Source organism: Sceloporus occidentalis, unplaced genomic scaffold, assembly GCF_023333645.1.
Source record: "Sceloporus occidentalis isolate IW3139 unplaced genomic scaffold, rSceOcc1.0.p SCAF_6, whole genome shotgun sequence".
Classification (NCBI taxonomy): domain Eukaryota; kingdom Metazoa; phylum Chordata; class Lepidosauria; order Squamata; family Phrynosomatidae; genus Sceloporus; species Sceloporus occidentalis.
This window is the reverse complement of record NW_028316986.1, coordinates 70,399,339-70,417,572: the sequence shown is the minus strand read 5'-3', so window position 1 is coordinate 70,417,572 and position 18,234 is coordinate 70,399,339. Positions and strand designations below refer to the sequence as shown.

The window sequence follows — 18,234 nt, the reverse complement described above, 5'->3', positions numbered from 1 at the left end:
CATTTTGAATTCTGACCCTGTCCTCTGGTGTATTAAGTACCCCATCGAATTTGGGGTCATTTGCAAATTTGATAAGCATGTCTCCTATTCCATTATCCAAATAATAGATAAAGATATCGAATAGCACTTGCCCCAGGACAGAACCCAGGACAAAACAGTGGCACCCCACTGGTCACTTCTCCCCAGGATGAGGAAACACTATTGGTGAACACCTTTCAAGTTTGGGCAGCCAACCAACTACAAATCCACCTAACCGTTGCATTGTCTAGACCACATTTTAGTAGCTTGTTTGCAAAGATATTGTGGGGGGCTTTGTCAAAGACCTTACCGAAATCAAGATAAATTACATCCACAGCATTCCCCTCAGTCTACCAAGTGTTAACTCTATCAAAAAAAAAAAAAAAAAAAACCACCACCAAAAAAAAAATGTTGACTTTTTGTAATTATGGCATTCCTTTCTAAATGCTTACAGACTCCCTGTTCAGTGATCTGCTCTAGAATCTTTCCTGGTATTGATTTCAGGCTAACTGGGCAGTAATTGTTTGGGTCCTCTTTTTTCCACTTTGAAGATGGGGACAACATTTGCTCTCCTCCAGTCCACTGGTAGTATTCTTGTTCTCCAGGAATTCTCAGAGATTATTGCCAGTGGTTTTGAAATTACTTCTGCCAATTCTTTTTGAGTGTAGTTGATCTGGCCCTGGAGACTTGAATTCATTTACAGTAGCCACGTATTCCTTTACCAAGGTGGAATTTTTTTTCATCTGTAGTCTGTAGTTACCTCTTTGCCTAATGTTTATTGTATTTCCCCCACTGAATCATCTGCTCCCTTTTCCTCAGGTTGAGCATTGTTCTCCTTTTGGAAGAAGATACAGGCAAAGAAGGTAAAGGAGGTGTTATTGATTATTCCAGCATTATTAAAAAGTGTTTTGCACATCCCTTAATATTCTGCTGCATACCTCTGAGGGAACCACTGCTCTAGACTTCCACTCGATTTTGTGTGTATTTGGGTACTCCTGGGGACCACAGAATAGCACTGCAGCCATGTGTGTCCTATAGGGGTACTTTGCCTACCCCTGCTGATTCTTAGTTTCAAGTGCGTAGAAATAGAAAATGCTGTCATTGTACAGTGAGTAAAATATACCCATGATCTTCATTATTTCTCTTACTAATGCTAAATAAATTTTGGTTATGGTTTGACTGACTTGAACCTACTTAAATGTACCAGTGGCTCACCATTCCTCACCTGTGAAATGGGACCAAACTAAATGGTATGTACATCTATATGTACTGAAGTCACATGAAGCAGAGGATGTGTATTTTTGCCTTTAAAAATTGCACAGAACAGAGAATTTGTGTACTGTACCTAGTATTACAAGCCATAGTTCCTCAAGTCTCTCCTACCTGCTAGCAAAGCAGTAAGAGCTCTTTCTGCTACTATGAGTAGCGTATACATAGTGATTTAAGCAACAGCAGTCCAAAAAAGATACTTTCCCCAGCTCTGCCTTTTCTATGTTTATTGAAGAATCATTTCTTCTTTATCTGTTTCTAATTGCAAACCATTTTTTACTTCCAAGAACATGGGAAATATTCTTTCCTGCCACTTGAGAGAATGACAATCCAGATGTCAGGAAACTCAGTGAATCTGCAGTGAGCAAAGCGAAAGTTAGAATTAGATTCTACTTCCTCAGTTAAACAGTAATGTTATTTCCTTAGACACCTCCCACTGCTATATACAAGCCAAGACCTTTGTTATGTAATCTTTTACAAAAGATCTGCATAAATACGTGTCTGTTCAAGAACAACAGCTCAAATCTCATCCTCAATCTATTCCCAGTGAACAAAAATATGGCCCAGGACAGGAAACATGTTGTGGAATTTCTTGACAGGATGTTAATGGATGGTTCCAAGTTATCCTCAGAAGAGAAACTTTGTTCTTACAAAGGAGTTTTGTATCCTATTACTATTTGCCGTCCAGAAACTTTACAAGCTCTTGAAACCTTTGAAGCCAGGAGAGATGATGTGATCATGACAGGATATCCTAAATGTGGTGAGTATCACTCTTGCCCATCCTAAGAAAAAGTATGAATACCTTCCCTCCCCCCCAAAAAACCCATATACCTCCCATTCTGGAAGTCCTGCCCCCTTTAGCCTTCCCATAGTGCCTTGAAGACCCCCTGACCTAGAGGTCCCACCCCCTGACCTAGACATCCTGCCCCTGACCCGGACATCCCACCCCCTCCCGGGAATTTTGCAGGCATTCTGGGAAGCCAATCAGGGGATTTACTTCAAGGGTGATTGGCAACACTGTTCAGACGGTTCCCTGCCCTCAGGCTTGCAATCTAAAAAGACATGACACAAAAGGAGAAGTGAACGGTGGTGGGGAAAGGGATCATGGCCAGTGGTTCTTCTCTCCCTCTGAGGCCTGGACCATGGTAAGTGGACTGGAGGGAGGGCCCTTCTTCTTGCTCTGGCTATTCCTGATGGAGTTGGGCCTGCCTTTTCATTCCCTCCCAGGCCTGATTATGACAGTTGGCATGAAGGGAAGGCTCTTCTTTTGGCTAGCTCTGCTGGGATTGGGCCTGCCTTTTCACTCCCTCCCAGGCCAAATGATGTCAGATGGCATGGAGGGAAGGCTTTTCTTCTTGAAGCTCGGCCTGATGGAGTTGGGCTTGCCTTTTCACTCCTTCCCAGGCCAGATGATGTCAGATGGCATGGAGGAAGGGCTCTTATGATATGACTGCTTCCTGTTCTGCCTTCTTCTTCCTCCTTCCCTCCCTCCCCCCTCTCTCTGTGTATTCTTGCACAGAGAGACACAACAAAAAGAAGAGAGAGAGAGATTAGGGCATCTTTTACCTTTCAGGTGGGCCCTGTATTGGAGGCACCAGATGGGTCCAAATTACTTCAGAGGAAGCTGATGCACTCTGGATGCAGATCAGGATGCTCTGAGATGTTTTCAGTTTCATTCAAACTAACCTGATTGACATTAAATTTCAGGATTTATCTAAACTGGGTGCATATCCTTACACCCCATTCTTCCTCCCACTTCCTCCCAAAATGGAGTTGTAGACCTCCACCTATTTCAAGGTCATTCTGTCTCTCCCAACAGCCTTACCTTGTTTAGAAGGAGCACACACACACCCCGGGACACGTTCTTTTGGTGGTGCGTGTGTACAGATGGCCATGCAAGGGAGTAGGAGACTGAGAATTCCCTCCTTATTTTTTATCTCAGGATGACAGATAGCATCATTTCTGCATAAGAAACCTTATCTTTTGGTCACACAAACCTTCTTTTATAAATATAAATTTTATTTAATTACATGACTTATACAGGCTAAACTGGACATGAGGAAAGTCCTATCATTTAACTCTCATTTAAAGCATTTCTTCTAAATGAATAACAAGCTGCAGGATCCCTGAGCTGCATGAGGCCTTTGAAGTGGCAGCAAAGGTGTATCTGATGTCCTGTCCCCATCCCCCTGCTCCATGGTCATTGAAATCTCCCCTCCTCTCCCCATCACACACACACAAACACTCCACAAAGGCATTTGTAGTGTTTTTATTTTTTGCTTTTTTAGTTTATATATTTCCAGTTGTTCTTAATGTTTTAAATGGTTTAAGATGGTTTAATTTGTTCTTACTTTAATTCTTAACTATTTAAAGATAATGTAAATTATCTTTAAATATCTTTAAAAATGGTACACGTCTTTATCTGTGTCTGTTCCAATTTTTGTATGCTGTCTTGTGTCTCTGTTATGGAGGAAAATGTAAAAACATTGGTGGTCGAAAACATCATTACCACAAGCATCTGCTATTTCAAACTGTGTTAATGGCAAGTTTCCTTCTGCTGCAAATAGCAGGCATGTGTGTTTGTATGTGTGAGAGTGATTTCTTATCTCATACCACTGTCCCGATCAGTCTGCCTGACTCACTTCACCCCATGCAAACTATTTGTTAGAAAAAAACTGGGATTTTATCTGTTTTTGTATTATATTGTATATGTTTAACTGATGAAAATATTCACTATCAATATTCACTATTTGTCAGTGTTCAAATGAGCTTACATATAGGGGTAGACTGCCTTGGAAAGTGATGGACTCTTTTTTGATAGAGGTTTTTAGAAGAGGCTGGATTTCCTAACAGCAGATTTCCTGCACCAGTGAGGAAGAGGATGAAGTGGCTAGTGATTGAGATCTGCTTTAATTCTATAATTTGTTTAATCAGGATACTAACAAAGAGCTCCAGGGGAAATTTGGGAGCAAAGTCCTTAAAATCATTTGTATACAGTTTCCAGAGCAGCTGGAAGAACAAGGTTGCTACATGTGTCAGACTCAAGCATATATTCCATACATTTCTCATACCTTTCAGGTAGTCACTGGCTTGAAGGAATCTTAAATAACTTATCCATCACAGCTGCAAAATATACAGAAGAGGAAATGAAAAAGAGAACTGATCTTGAGAAGGAACTGAAAATTACTCCGCGTCTTGAATTTGGAGATCCAGACAAATTCAAGGTCAGAATGGCTCAGATTTGTTATATTAATTATTAATTAATCTGCAAAGCAACAATGATCCAAGCAGATAAATAAAAACATGTGCTCATAGTTTAGGTGAGAATATATATAATATCTCCAATATGAATTAAGTAGAACTTTTTTTTCATAAAAGAATAAAAATCTTTATAGAAAAATAACAGCATGCCCAAACAAAATCATCCAAATAATTCCATTTAGTTAATTGCCATCTGGGACATTTTCAAATCAATTTAAATTAATATGGTCAAACTGTATCTTTTTTTTAAAATGCTATACTGTTCTAGATTTGCCACTTAGATCAAAAGTGCATTTGGGATGGTTTTTTTGCAGGGTGGGGGTAGAAACTGTTTCATGTAACTTCAGGGTAAAGTCCTATGCAGCCCTGCTATGCTATCAGCTCTGGCTGTTAACAAGCAGTGTGCCTAGATAACACTATAACACAAAGATAGTTAATAAATTATTGCATATACGTGCAGCAACCAGTTAAAGTCACTAGATGGTGATGTTCTATGTAGATTAGCTCTTTTTGTTTCTTTGGCTTTGGTGTTCAGTCGCAGGCACAGACATAGTTAAAAACATAACAAAGACCATGTTGGATCAGGCCAAAGACATGCTGCGTTCAACATTCTTTTACAATAGCCATTAACTATATGCTTATGAAATGCCCACATGACGGCAAGAAATTTTCCCATTCATGCTCACCAACAAATATTATCATCTTAGAGGTTTAGTGACTTAAATCTTGGAAGTAATATATAGCTGGCATGATCAGTAGTTGTAAATAGTAGCTGTTGATGCAGGTGTTTTGCAATAGTGATTATATCATTCATTTTAACCTAATTTGTAAAATGAACAACTTTATGACAGCAGAGAGAAATTCCCATTCTGTTGAAAAAAATTTGAAGAGCTGTAATTTCATGAATGTAGTTATTCATATGCAGGGGCCTCACTGGGGTAAAGGTTAGTGCAAACTACCCATGGGCATTTGGCCCATTGTGGGAGCAGGCTATGCAGACAGCAGAGGTTCCACCTGAGTTGGGAAAACCTGGGGTTCATTCCCACTTACATTTAAACCAGTTCGTAATTTGCCTTCACTCCGTGTTGGTAAATTGATTCCAAAAGGTCCATCATTCCCACTATGAAAGTGGATTTTTTCATCATTCCCTTCTTTTTTTGGCACTATTGTCATCCCTACTAGTTTGCTCCACTTCAAAATGCATGTCAATCATCTGTGCGTCATCAGTGATGTCTGCGGCAGCCTGGCTTGGGATATATATATATATATGATTCAATTCATTGCAACTACTTGTCTCACTATGAGCTGCTGTTGGATCGCTCAGGTAATTGCAAGTAGTTGCAAAACTAATGAATCAAATCTTCTATTTTTTTAAAAAAAAATCATGCTCCCATTGATCATACCACAAGTACAAAGGCAGCACTAACGGAATGGTGGATCTACCAAAAACTGAGGAGGGATGGTAAACACCCTTCTGCCATTAGTCCCTCCCCTCCAGAATGATGTGGTTCAGAATGATGTGGTTCTGTCATTCCCACTTGTTGAAGACACTTTGGAATCAATTTTTTTTCATAAGTACCAGCAAAGAACTACTATCAGGAAAGAGTGTTGGTTTTTTTTGTTTTTTTGTTTTTTTGTTTTGCATTTCCCTTGCTTTATCATGATTGGAACCGATCACAGCAGGATCAGACCCAGTTTGAAATGGGAACGATGGTCATATAACCTGATCAACAATTTGCTTTAAATCATAGTGGGAACACGGCCCTGGAAGGGTCCTAGTTTTTACTCTCTGTCTGCTCAGTGCCATAGAGGAAAGGTGCCTTTTAACAGCTGAGCAAGTTACTAATTAAATAAATTTTCTGCAGATCACCTGCATTGAAAAAATGCTTCCATCACAAATGTTTTTTTTAAATTGAGTTGAAAAGATTGACATTTATTAACCTCAATTTTGATATTAGTCCTTTTTTCTTATTTTATTAAAGAGGATGGAAAAACTACCTTCAAGAAGAATTATAATCACTCACCTCACTCCCGATATATTGCCTAAATCTGTCTTCAGAAACAAAGCCAAGGTGAGTGCACACATTTTATATACTGTACTTCTTATGGTATGTACACTTCATAGGATGCAGTTCTGCATAACCATGCTATAAACTGGCACACAACAGCATCAACCTTGGGGTTCTTTGTGAGAGAAAAGAGTTGAGTAGAATCTAATATTCACCATAACAATATAACTGTCAATTCAAAAGTTTCTTTCATGTTTGATAGGTATGGATTGCCTCGTCCAGGACAGCTTTGCTGTGATTGGAAAAATGAGGTGTCAGTGAACTGTTCTCAGTTGTATTTTCAAGATGACCCCTCTCTACCCAGTCTTACTGTTGATTAAAGTGTTGCTAACCTGATTGCCTACTGTATACTTGTATTAAGAACCAAATTTTGTTGGGTCTGTCTAGGTGGTTATCTTACTTTCTAGAGCCAAGTGGGGAACAGGTTATTTGCAAACCTGACATGGTGTCACATCAGGTAATGTTTACCCTTTCTAGCAGAGAAAAATTGACAGGGGAATATTTATACTGTTACTCCTTCACAGTACTGTGAAATGTTCTTTACATTATTTACTTTGTTCGGTAATGAGTTGCATTGTCAAAGAACTTTGAACTTTTGCAGAATGCTTGTATTTCAAAACTGGAACAATAAACATTCATAATCTATTAAAATATATTATGGTTTCAGTTATGTAGGAATGTGTATTTGATGTATAGTTTTAACAATTTTTTAATAAATGTATATTAAATTACTTTAATATATATGGCCAGCCCCAATATATTACATGTTCATATCATCCTTCCCTATCTAGCTATCTGTCTGTCTAGTTGTACTCTGAATGTACAGTATTACAGTATGAATTTTTTTACATTATTTCTTTATGTTTCAGGTACTGGTGCTGATTAGAAACCCAAAGGACACACTGGTGTCCTTTTTTCATTTTAACAACAAGATGCCCATCTTTCCTAAACGAACATGGGATGCTTATTTCACAGATTTTATGAATGGGAAAGGTATCACTTACATATTGCAATTTTTGTTAATAGAATGACACCATCATATTTGCACAATTCAGGAGGAATCAGGATTCGGCACCACTTTTGGGTGTCTAGTGGTAGAAGCAGCCATGTTTGTTTGTTTTCATACAGACTTAAACCAACCACATCCTTTCACAGATGCATGTAAATTAAGGTGATATGAATACCATATGTTTTACCAGACTTGAATTCTCTAATATATTTTACTTGGGTACTCTTCCTAATGCTCTAACTAGTTTAGAATCTAGTAGCGTGAATTATGTTGGATGTTAACCCACTGGAAACATGTAATCTTGATCTTTTACTAGCCCTGCTACTTGTTATTTTGTTTCTGTGTTTTATATGAATTAGCAACCAGTGGGTTATGTTAAATCACATGAGAAACTTTATTAATAAATAAGAGATGATGATGACGATGACGGCTTCAGGGCGGGATACGGAGTTGAGACTGCCATGGTCGCTTTGGTCGATAATCTCCATCTGGGCATCGACAGGGGAAGTGTGACCCTGCTGATGCTCTTGGACATCTCAATGGCATTCGATACCATAGACCATGGTATCCTTCTGGAATGCCTGAGGGAGTTAGGCATTGGGGGCACTGTGCTCCAGTGGGCCCATTCCTACCTCTCGGGTAGATTCCAGACGGTGAGGCTGGGGGACAGCTGCTCTCGTAAAAGAGAGCTGACATCTGGTGTCCCTCAGGGTACCATTCTGTCCCCCATGCTGTTTAATAATTACATGAAGCCACTGGGAGAGATCATCCAGAGGCATGGGGCACGGTGTTATCAGTACACTGATGACACCCAAATATATTTCTCTATGCTTCTGACTCTTGCAGTGACCAAAGATGGCATCTCTCCTCTGAATGCCTGCCTTGAGTCGGTAATGGGTTGGATGAGGGAAAACAAACTCAGTCTGAATCCAGAGAAAATGGAGGTACTATCAATAGGATCCCTAGGCCCAGGCAGGGAAGTTTGCCAACCTGTCCTGGACGGGGTCACATTTCCCCTAAAGGACGAAGTTCGCAGTTTGGGAGTACTTCTAGATCCATCTCTGCAGTTGTCATCTCAAGTAGATGTGATGGCTAGGAGTGCTTGGTACCAACTTCGGTTCATATGCCAACTGCTTCCCTACCTGTACTCAAAGGACCTTGAAGCAGTGGTACTCGCACTGGTAATCTCTCATTTAGATTTCTGTAATGCACTCTACATGGGGCTACCTTTGTACCAAGTTCAGAAGCTTCAATTGGTTCAAAATGCTGCAGCCAGATTGATCACAGGAACATCTAGGTTTGACCACATAACACCAATATTAAAATCTCTTCACTGGCTGCTGATCAGCGTCTGGGCCCAATACAAAGTTTTGGTTATTACCTTTAAAGCCCTATATGGCTTGGGCCCGAGTTACTTGAGGGAACGCCTCTCTCTACACAATCCGCCCCGCACTCTCAGGACATCTGGGAAGAAATGATTAGAGTGTGCAAAAACTAGGTTAACAACAACTTTCCACAGAGCATTTTCCATCATAGCCCCCAAATTATGGAACAACTTGCTGGAAGAGATCTGCCTTATCACCACCTTCAAGAAGATGCCTTCAAGAAGGCACTCAAGACGGATCTCTTCTGGTGAACCTATCCACCAAATTTGCTGTAAAATATCTCACGTCCAGTAGTACTGTATGTTTTATGAAAGTTAATTGTATTTTATTAATCTTATTGTATTGATAATATGTTATTGTTTTTAATGAATGTATTTGATATGTTTTTATTGCTGGAATAATTTGTTTGTTGTAATCCCACCTCGATCTGCAGAGAGAGGCAGGAAATAGAAATAAAATTTATTATTATTATTAAAGGAATAAATGGGAGAGTTGTTATATTTCTAGGATGTTACAGTAGACCCTTCTTATATGCTGGAGTTTGGTTTCATGATCCTCGTGTATAACAAAATCCATGTATGCTCAAGTCTCATTAAATATAATGACATAACAAAATGGTGTCCCTTATGAAAAATGGAAAATCAAGGGTTGATATTTGAAATTTATACTTTTTTGGAACATTTTCAAACTGTGGATGCTTGAATCTGTGAATAAAAAATCCGTGTATAAGAAGGGCCAACTTCTTCTTGGGTACATGAGATTATTCTCTCATTAACTTTTTCCATAACTCATATTGAATTGAGAAGACATTTCCAGAATTACAATTCCAAACCATCTTTTTCATATTGGTGGGAGATATGCCAGTGTTTCCACATTTGAAGATAGATGCATATAGGGGATGTCACAAAGAGAAGCTATTATTCATTATTTATTCTTCTCTGACTTGGGGTCCCAAGAAAAGATTTCTTGTACTCTGTTGTAAGGAATGTCTGATAGATCATTGATTGAGCAAATGTATAAATTACTTGCTGATATGGATCCTAATGTAAATAGTTCAGTAGCTTTTTTCACTGTGCTTACCACAAAGATTAGAGCAAAAGTCTTTAATGCTGTTCTTGGAAGCAGTGCATGCACATGATTATTTAATCTGATTAATATTATTATATTTTAAATCTTTTTTTATTAGAGGTTGAAAAAAATCCAGTTATATGACTGACTGAAGGACTGACATTTATGAAATGGGAATGTTGCTGTATGCTTGAGAGACGTTGGTCCAAAACACACGGCAGTAATAATCCAGTTTGAAATCACTTTAAATGTCCTGGTTCAGTGCCAGGGAATCCTGGGAACTGTAGTTTATTGTGAAACCAGAGCTCTCTGACAGAGAAGGCTAAATGTCTCACAAAATTACCATTCCCAGAATTCCCTAGCTTTGAGCAAGGGCAGTTAAAGTAGTCTCAAAATGGATTACTTCTGTCATTGTTGAGAAAACTTCCAAGAATTTGAAAGTGTCAGGATTTAGAGTGATGGTATCATGTTGCTCATTTTTCTCTCTCCAGTGAGTTGGGGATCCTACTTTGATTTTGTGAAAGAATGGGACAAGTATATTGACAATGAAAATGTCACAGCCGTAAGTTATGAAGACCTAAAGGAGGTGAGATTCGCATTGGCTCCAGGGCATGAAAGTTAGATGTAATTTCTTGCTGAACAACTGCAGAAATAATGAATGTGCAAGCATTCTTTAGAAATGAATTTCATATGTAAAGAATACAAAAATATAATTCTAAAATGTCTATCCCTTTTCATCAAGAGCAAGGATGGAAATGAACTGCATGTTTTCCCAGAATTTTTCTGTACAAAAAAAGAATGGCACAATATATTATTAACTTTTTTGTTTTCATTTGTTAAATATTATTGCTGTTGATCTTTGTATTTATCTTACTCTAAATAAATATTAGATTTTTTTTATTTAAAAAAAGAGAAAATGCAATTCAATTGCTCTGTAAATTTGTAGCTTCCTCTGGCAACTAGGCCAAATAAATGGCTTCTTGAAAGATGTCATGGCCAAGGCTGGAAAATTATAAGAATATTTTGTTTGTGGCTACTGAAATTCCTTAGAGACCTCTGAAGCTTTCAGACTCACATTTGAAAAAAAGGCTAAAAACTGTGAAGAAGCACACACAAAACCCTCTGAAACTACTCCGAAAACCATTGCTCCCCCAAACTATGAAATCCAATTGTATTTCAGCCAGTTTACAGAACCAAAAGTCATACATCATCACTTCCAACTATGAGGGCAGGGGTGAGGGCATTACCGGATGAAAAATGGCCTCCATAGTACAACATCTTGGTTTAGAAGGTATAGAGGAATGTGTAGGCCATTCTACTCCTATAGCAGTTCATAGCTACGAGAACCCTGGGCTGAACACAGATGAAAAACTTTTCATTTGTGAGTTTTCTGTCTTCATCTTCAGTGTAATTTTATTTAACAGAAGTATTTTTGTTATGTATAAATCACTGCAAAATTCTGAACATGCAAACTGCTATCTTTTCTGTTTAAAAATCCAGAATCCAAATTTAGAAGTGAAAAGAATAGCCAAATTCCTTGGGTTTTCCCTGACTGAAGAAGAGATTCAAAGTGTTATAGAAAAGAGCAGGTTCAAAACTATGAAAGAGAGTGGACAAGAAACCCTTGGAGCATTTGGAGATATTCTTTTCCGCAAAGGTAACTTTTTATAGTGGGGGGGGGGGGGGCAGAAGATTTACCAATACTATCCTGCTCAAGCGAAGGTCACTGTTTGACTCCTCTACTTGTTAGACTGTTTTGGTGTTTAAGGTTGCCTTATTTTATGGATCCTCAACAGATTAGCAAGGACTGTATTTCAGTTCATATCAGTGGATGTTCCTAGTTTCTGAAGTATAGTTAAAAATAAACAAATACACAGTAAAACTGTGTTTGAAAATCTTTAGCTCAGAAATTGTTGAAAATTAGAATGGTAAAAAATGTCAATTTCATTTCTGTTTAAATCTGAGTGGTTTGGAACCACTGTTTTGAGGTCTCTCCTATCCCCTGAAGTAGTGATAACCAATAAGTAATCATATTGTAGGAAGGCATCACAGACATAAAGGTATGGCCACTAGAAGGAACTTGGCCGAGAAGTCCTCAAGCCTGGAGCTAGCCCTGTTTCTACTGCCTCCTTCTCTCCTTTTCAGCTGTGGATGTTTAGGATTTGTTTAAAGGCTTCCAGACTGCAATAACCTCCCAAAAATCATTTGGAAATAAGTCCAGTAAGCAAGTGTTGAACAACAGTGGAATAAGAATCAATGCATATCTGTCCTCTGCAAGATTAGTAATTAATTTGTGATTAATTTTTACTAGACATTTGCTGGAAGTCAAACTCACCCAAAACTTTAAGGTCTAGCAAATTCTTCTCTTGCCTGGAAGACAGTTTCATGGTCCAAAGGGTGAAAGAGGCAACAAGGGGATCGGCTATTCTGGATCTGATCCAAAGCAACAGGGATGACCTGGTTAATGGGGTGCAAGTGGTGGGATCTTAGGTGGGAATGACCATGTTTTCTTGGAGTTTGTTATACAATGGAAATGAGAAGCCAAGTATAATCAGACACACATTCTAGACTTTAGGAAAACTGATTTCAGTAAACTTAGGGATATACTGGGAGTGATCCCATGGTCAGGAATAAAAGAGAAGGGTAGAGAAGTGACCAGTGGGGTGCCACAGGGTTCAGTCTTGGGCCCAGTGGTATTCAACATCTTTATCAATGACTTGAATGAAAGAATAGAGGGCATGCTTATCAAATTTGCAGATAACACCAAATTAGGTATAGTAGCTAGTACCCCAGAGGACAGTATCAAAATTCAAAGTGACTTTAATAGATTAGAAAGCTGGGCCAAATCTAACAAAATTACTTTTAACAGGGAGAAATGTAAGGTACTGCACTTAGGCAGAAAAATGAAATGCATGGATATAGGATGGGGGACACCTGGCTTAAGGAGACTACATGTGAAAGGGATCTAGGAGTCCTAGTAGACCACAGGTTGAACATGAGTCAACAGTGTGATACAGTGCCTAAAAAGGCCAATGCAATTCTAGGCTGCATCAATAGAAGTATAGTGTCTAGATCAAGGGAAGCAACTGTACCACTCTATTCTGCTTTGGTCAAGCCTCACCTGGAATACTTTGTCCAGCTCTGGGCACCTCAGTTCAAGAAGGATGTGGACACACTGGAGCATGTCCAGAGGAGGGAAACCAAAATGGTGAAGGGTCTGGAAACTATGCTCTATAAGGAGAGACTTAGGGAGCTGGGTATGTTCAGCCTGGAGAAAAGATGAGTAAGAAGTAATATGATAGCCCCATTTAAGTATTTGAAGGGGTGTCATACTGAGGATAGAGCAAGCTTGTTTTCTGCTGCTCCAGAGAGTAGGACCCGTAGCAATGGATTCAAATTAGAGAGAAAGATATTCCACTTCAACAGTAGGAAGAACTTCCTAACAGTAGGAGCTGTTTGATAGTGGAACACACTCCCTTGGAGGGTGGGGAAGTCTTCTTCTTTGGAGGTTTCGAAATAGAGGCTGGATGGTCATCTGTAGAGAGTGCTTTGATTGTGTATTCCTGCATGGCAGGGGGTTGGACTGGATGGAGATCTTGTGGTCTCTTCCAACTGTGTGATTTTATGATTCTAGGAGAGATCTTTGAAATATCTTGAATGGTTAACAGAATGTAACTTATATGTTCCCTAATCAATTTTATGAAATGCCAATGTGCAGAGGTTGCTGCTGATGCAGACATTTTGGTGTGAGGAATCCACCCTCTTTTTAATGACATCCCTCGGTTTTAATGGCTGTGCTCCCATAGCTGCTCCAGTTTGTACAAGAGGTATCCTGTTCTGGAGCCTATATCTGACCTAGGTTCAGCACCTGGACAGCTCCTGTAAAAGTGGGACAGCTATGGTGGTGCTAAGGACTGCCATTAAAACTGAAAGTGGCTTAATCATACAGCAGTAATGAAGCCACCAGTCACTTCTACCTATTTGATGATCAAATAAGGATCCACCTATCTGATGATCAAATTAAGACTGATCTCTATTGGGGGAGGGGGAGAGGAAGAGGAAGATGATAGTGGGATTTCCTTTGGCCCACAGCTCTCAACAAAATTGAAAAGAGAGAGACCGCACTTAGGGAACTGGGTATGTTTAGCCTGGAAAAGAGGCAGTTAAGCGGTGATATGATGGTGCTGTTTAAATATTTGAAGGGGTGTCACACTGAGGATGGAGCAAGCTTGTTTTCTTCTGCTCCAGAGAACAGAACATGGAACAATGGATGCAAGCTACAGAAAAAGAGATTCCGCCTCAACATTAGGAGGAAATTCCTGACAGTAAGGGCTTTCGACAGTGGAGTACACTCCCTTGGAGTGTGGTCGAGTCTCCTTCTTTGGAGGTCTTTAAACAGAGGGTAGATGGCCTTCTGTCAGGGCTGCTTTGATGCATGGCAGGGGTTGGACTGGATGACCCTTGTGATGTCTTCCAACTCCATTATTTTATGCTTCTATTCAGTGTATCTCACCACTCATTATACCTGTTTAAATGTTTGCAGGATCTGTTGGTGACTGGAAAACCTTGTTCTCAGAATCCCAGAACAAAGAAATGGATAGAAAATTTGAAGAATATTTAGCTGGCACTAAATTAGGAGCACAGATAAAGTATGATATATACTGCAAGATCTGAGGAGGCAGCCTCCACCTCCCTCACATTGAAAACCAGTTTGTCTGCTGAATTGCCTCGAGTTGTGCTTTGTATTCCTCCTTTGTGTACCTTCAAGTTGAGTTCATTGATACTGTTTTCTGAGTCATTCTATCTTGACACACAATTGCATATGCTTATAAGGAAGGTAAAATCGTGCTATTTCTTTTTTTCTTTTTTCTCTTTTTTTGAAAAGTTTATTGAAGATTCATATAAAAAACAAAACAAACAATAAAATATTAACACAATAGAACAAAAACACTTGACGATAGACATTTATATACATTCCATATAGGAGTAAACAACAAATCTAAAAGTTACTACTTCCAAAAATCATAAGTTCTTTCTATATTAACTATGTCTTATACTCCACATAACCAATAGTGTATATTACTTTTTCTGCAATTCTCACCCTTATTAATCTCATTCTTTACAGTAGGAAGGAAAATTATTCAACTAGGATCAAGAATTTCTGAAATTCATCTCTAAACATCCCAAAATCAGAAAAAAAGAGAAAATTTTCTTTCAAATTTTATAATTTCTGGTTAACTAAGAAAGTAGAAATAAGAAAAAGGCATATATTAAATAATGGCTTATTTTCAGGTACAAACAGAGTTAGAATATATTACTGAGTTTAACTATACTAACAGAATATGTAACCTATTTTCTTCAATTTGTCAATCACTTCATCGAGCATCAGCTGAGAAATCAGCCTTTAAATTTTGAGTCCAGAGCATTTTCCATAGCTTCTCCAGTCTTCAGAGAATTTCTCTAAAAAATTAAATTTAATCAGATGTGTCAATTTATCATTAGTGGTCAAATCATAAAGTTTCCACATCCAGTCAAGAGGGGACAGAGTGTCTTCCCCTTTCCATTGCCTTGCATAGACCATTCTGCCTCCCGCTAACATGTAAAATAAGACTCTGCCATGTTTCTGATTTCATAGATGACATTTTATGCCAAATATGTTACCATATATTATCAGAGATGGTTCTAATTTATGCTGGCGAGGCTGCTGCAACTTCATGACATATTTACATATGTGGTACCTGTTTCCTGTGTGTTATGTTCACTTAGTTGAAGGTCCAGAAGGAAATCAGAGAAAATAGGAGTTGACAGGTCATGCCAAACTTTTCCTTATCTTTCCTAAATATCTCCTCAGAAGCAAGATCTAACATCTTAAACCATGAACAAGTAACTTTCTTTCTTCTTTCAGTGAGAAAGAGATTGCTAAAATAGGGTCGGACAAGTACTGGGGGGGGGGATTTTCTTTTACCATATCATCCATTTTAGAGAGAGAAGGGTTTGTGGGGTTTTTTTTGTGTGTGGTCTTAAAACAATTCTCAGACTAAATTATGCTTGATCAGTCATATTGTAATTACAACATAGCTTGGCACAGTTTGGTGCAGAAAGAAATGTTCCAGTTTGCCAGTTGTCTGGAGAACAAAAGTTGGCAAGAGACGAACAGACCGACAAAGGAAAAAAAAGTGGCCTTGTGGCATGAAAAGCAGCATGTATACAGGCTGGTATAAATGTGTTGTAACTATCTGTTTCCGTTATTGGAGCTGTAGATAGAGGAGGGGAAATTCCCTGCTCACTAGCTGCTCCTTTCTAATAATTTTGTGTTTTTGGGGGGAGGGAGATTGGAAATTGACCTCCCAAGGATTCTTTGTTATAAAACAAGCCACCCACACAGAATATTTTTGGCAAATGTTTCAAAAATCTGAACATATTAAGACAGATGCTTTTTATTTCACATTTGATGCTATCCAAGGCTTTAGCGTGCAAAATGGTTGCAGGATACATCTCATTTATTCAACATAGATTTCAAAATAAAAATAAATAAACCAACAGGCTAATCTGCTTTGGAATAGTAAGTAGGAGGGAGGGAGAAGGGGAAAATCAGGTCCCCCATGGCACTTACTGCTGTAATGGCAGAACTGCAGTGGTGTTGGTGATTTCAAAGTAGTGCAGTCATGCAAAGGAAGCGAGGTGTGATAAGAAAAGTTTTCAAAGTGGTATGTTCCTATTTCCTTTCATAATGCAGTTGCCACAAGACAGGAAGATGGTTTAATAATGTCTCAATCAATGGAGACATCTCAAAGATCCTGTTGTTAACAGCCATATTCAGGTCTTGCAAACTCACCACCATGGATTCTTAGACTCAGGCAATTCACCTGGAATGTAATTCTCTTGTTTTCTTACCACGTCCCACTTTAGACAGCAATATCATCTATTCCAATGAGTCATGTCATCTCATGCTGAGTCCCAAGTGTGAAAACTTCAGACCACTACAATCCTCTAGTCAGTAGAACCATTCTGGCTGGGGAATTCAGCTATAGCTCCCAGCTGATATGATCATTTGCCATGGTGGCTGGAGAATTCTGGGAAATGAAATCCATAAAAGTAACTTTTCTGAGCACTGCATTATTGCATGTGCTATGTGTCACAATACCACAAGCTGGTAAAAAAAATCACTGAAAGGATGTTTGCACGATAGGAACTAAAACATGATTCATTCTTTCCTCACTAGCTAGGGCCCACCCATGCCAATGTTTTGCTTGAGGTGCAAGATAAATGATTATGGGCAGGTGAATCATACTTTGTTAGTAGCAATTGGTCAGCATCTTTCACTGCCTGGGAGCAGCAGCTTACCTTACAGGATGCAGGGTAAGCCACTTGATATACATAAAGCTCTCTTTCTCCCAGTATCTCACTGACACTTCCCATGAATGGCAGGGTTGGCCCTATAACCCACTTTTTCTTGCTGTCTGTCTTTTCCCCCTCAGAATGATCCTTAACGGGCCTACCCACCTGACCTATTATGATGACCCTGAAAGAACCCCACCTGACTATGATAAGACAGAAAATAGATGACAAGCTAGCTTTTAGCAATAGTAGTGATAGTGTGATATTGTGATTTTATTGAATATGTTGTAATGTGTATGTTTTTTATGCTGTGATCCCACCTCGATCTTCAGGGAAAATATAAATAAATTTTATTATCATCATCATCATCATCATCATCATCATCATCAGCTGTGCTTTTACTGCTCCATAGGTGATTCCACTCAACTTTTTAAACTCTGTATTTATAACAACCATGATGGCTGGGGGATTCTGGGAATTCCAGTTTTTGGTTTATAAAGAAAATAATGAGCAGTTAAGGAAGAGCTCCCCATTTCCATACCATTCATCACTATCATTCCTCCCTCCTTTAACCTTCATTACTTCCTCTGTAAGGTGCAGTGCTAAAAATTTGGCAATCAAAGGAAAATTTCATTGGGGTGAAAGAACTCTTATTTAAAGGGAAGTGCCTTCATTTCATCCCCCTTCTCTGCTATACATCTTCAGTAGAGAGGCTGCCTACACTCCTTTCTCTCAAGCCCAGCTCCAATACTTTAAGAAATATATAGGACATCATTCATCAGAATTCACAAACAAATACCAAATATTAACAATAAAA

At 38.9% G+C, this 18,234-nt stretch overlaps 1 protein-coding gene across 2 annotated transcripts; it reads left to right on the top strand.

Moving 5' to 3' along the window:
- Positions 1 to 1,790: 1,790 nt before the first annotated feature.
- LOC149310903 (sulfotransferase 6B1-like) lies at positions 1,791 to 14,753 on the top strand. Of its 2 annotated transcripts, none has more exons than XM_089529988.1 (7): positions 1,791 to 2,047; positions 4,366 to 4,511; positions 6,531 to 6,620; positions 7,487 to 7,610; positions 10,571 to 10,665; positions 11,580 to 11,736; positions 14,623 to 14,753. In XM_089529988.1, exons 1-7 carry the CDS (start codon positions 1,846 to 1,848, stop codon positions 14,751 to 14,753), a joined length of 945 nt encoding a protein of 314 aa, XP_089386114.1. In that variant the 5' UTR covers positions 1,791 to 1,845. The 2 variants fall into 2 exon arrangements, with proteins under 2 accessions (XP_089386114.1, XP_089386115.1); XM_089529989.1 differs by having other exon boundaries at positions 1,975 to 2,047; positions 4,370 to 4,511.
- The last annotated feature ends 3,481 nt before the right edge of the window (positions 14,754 to 18,234 follow it).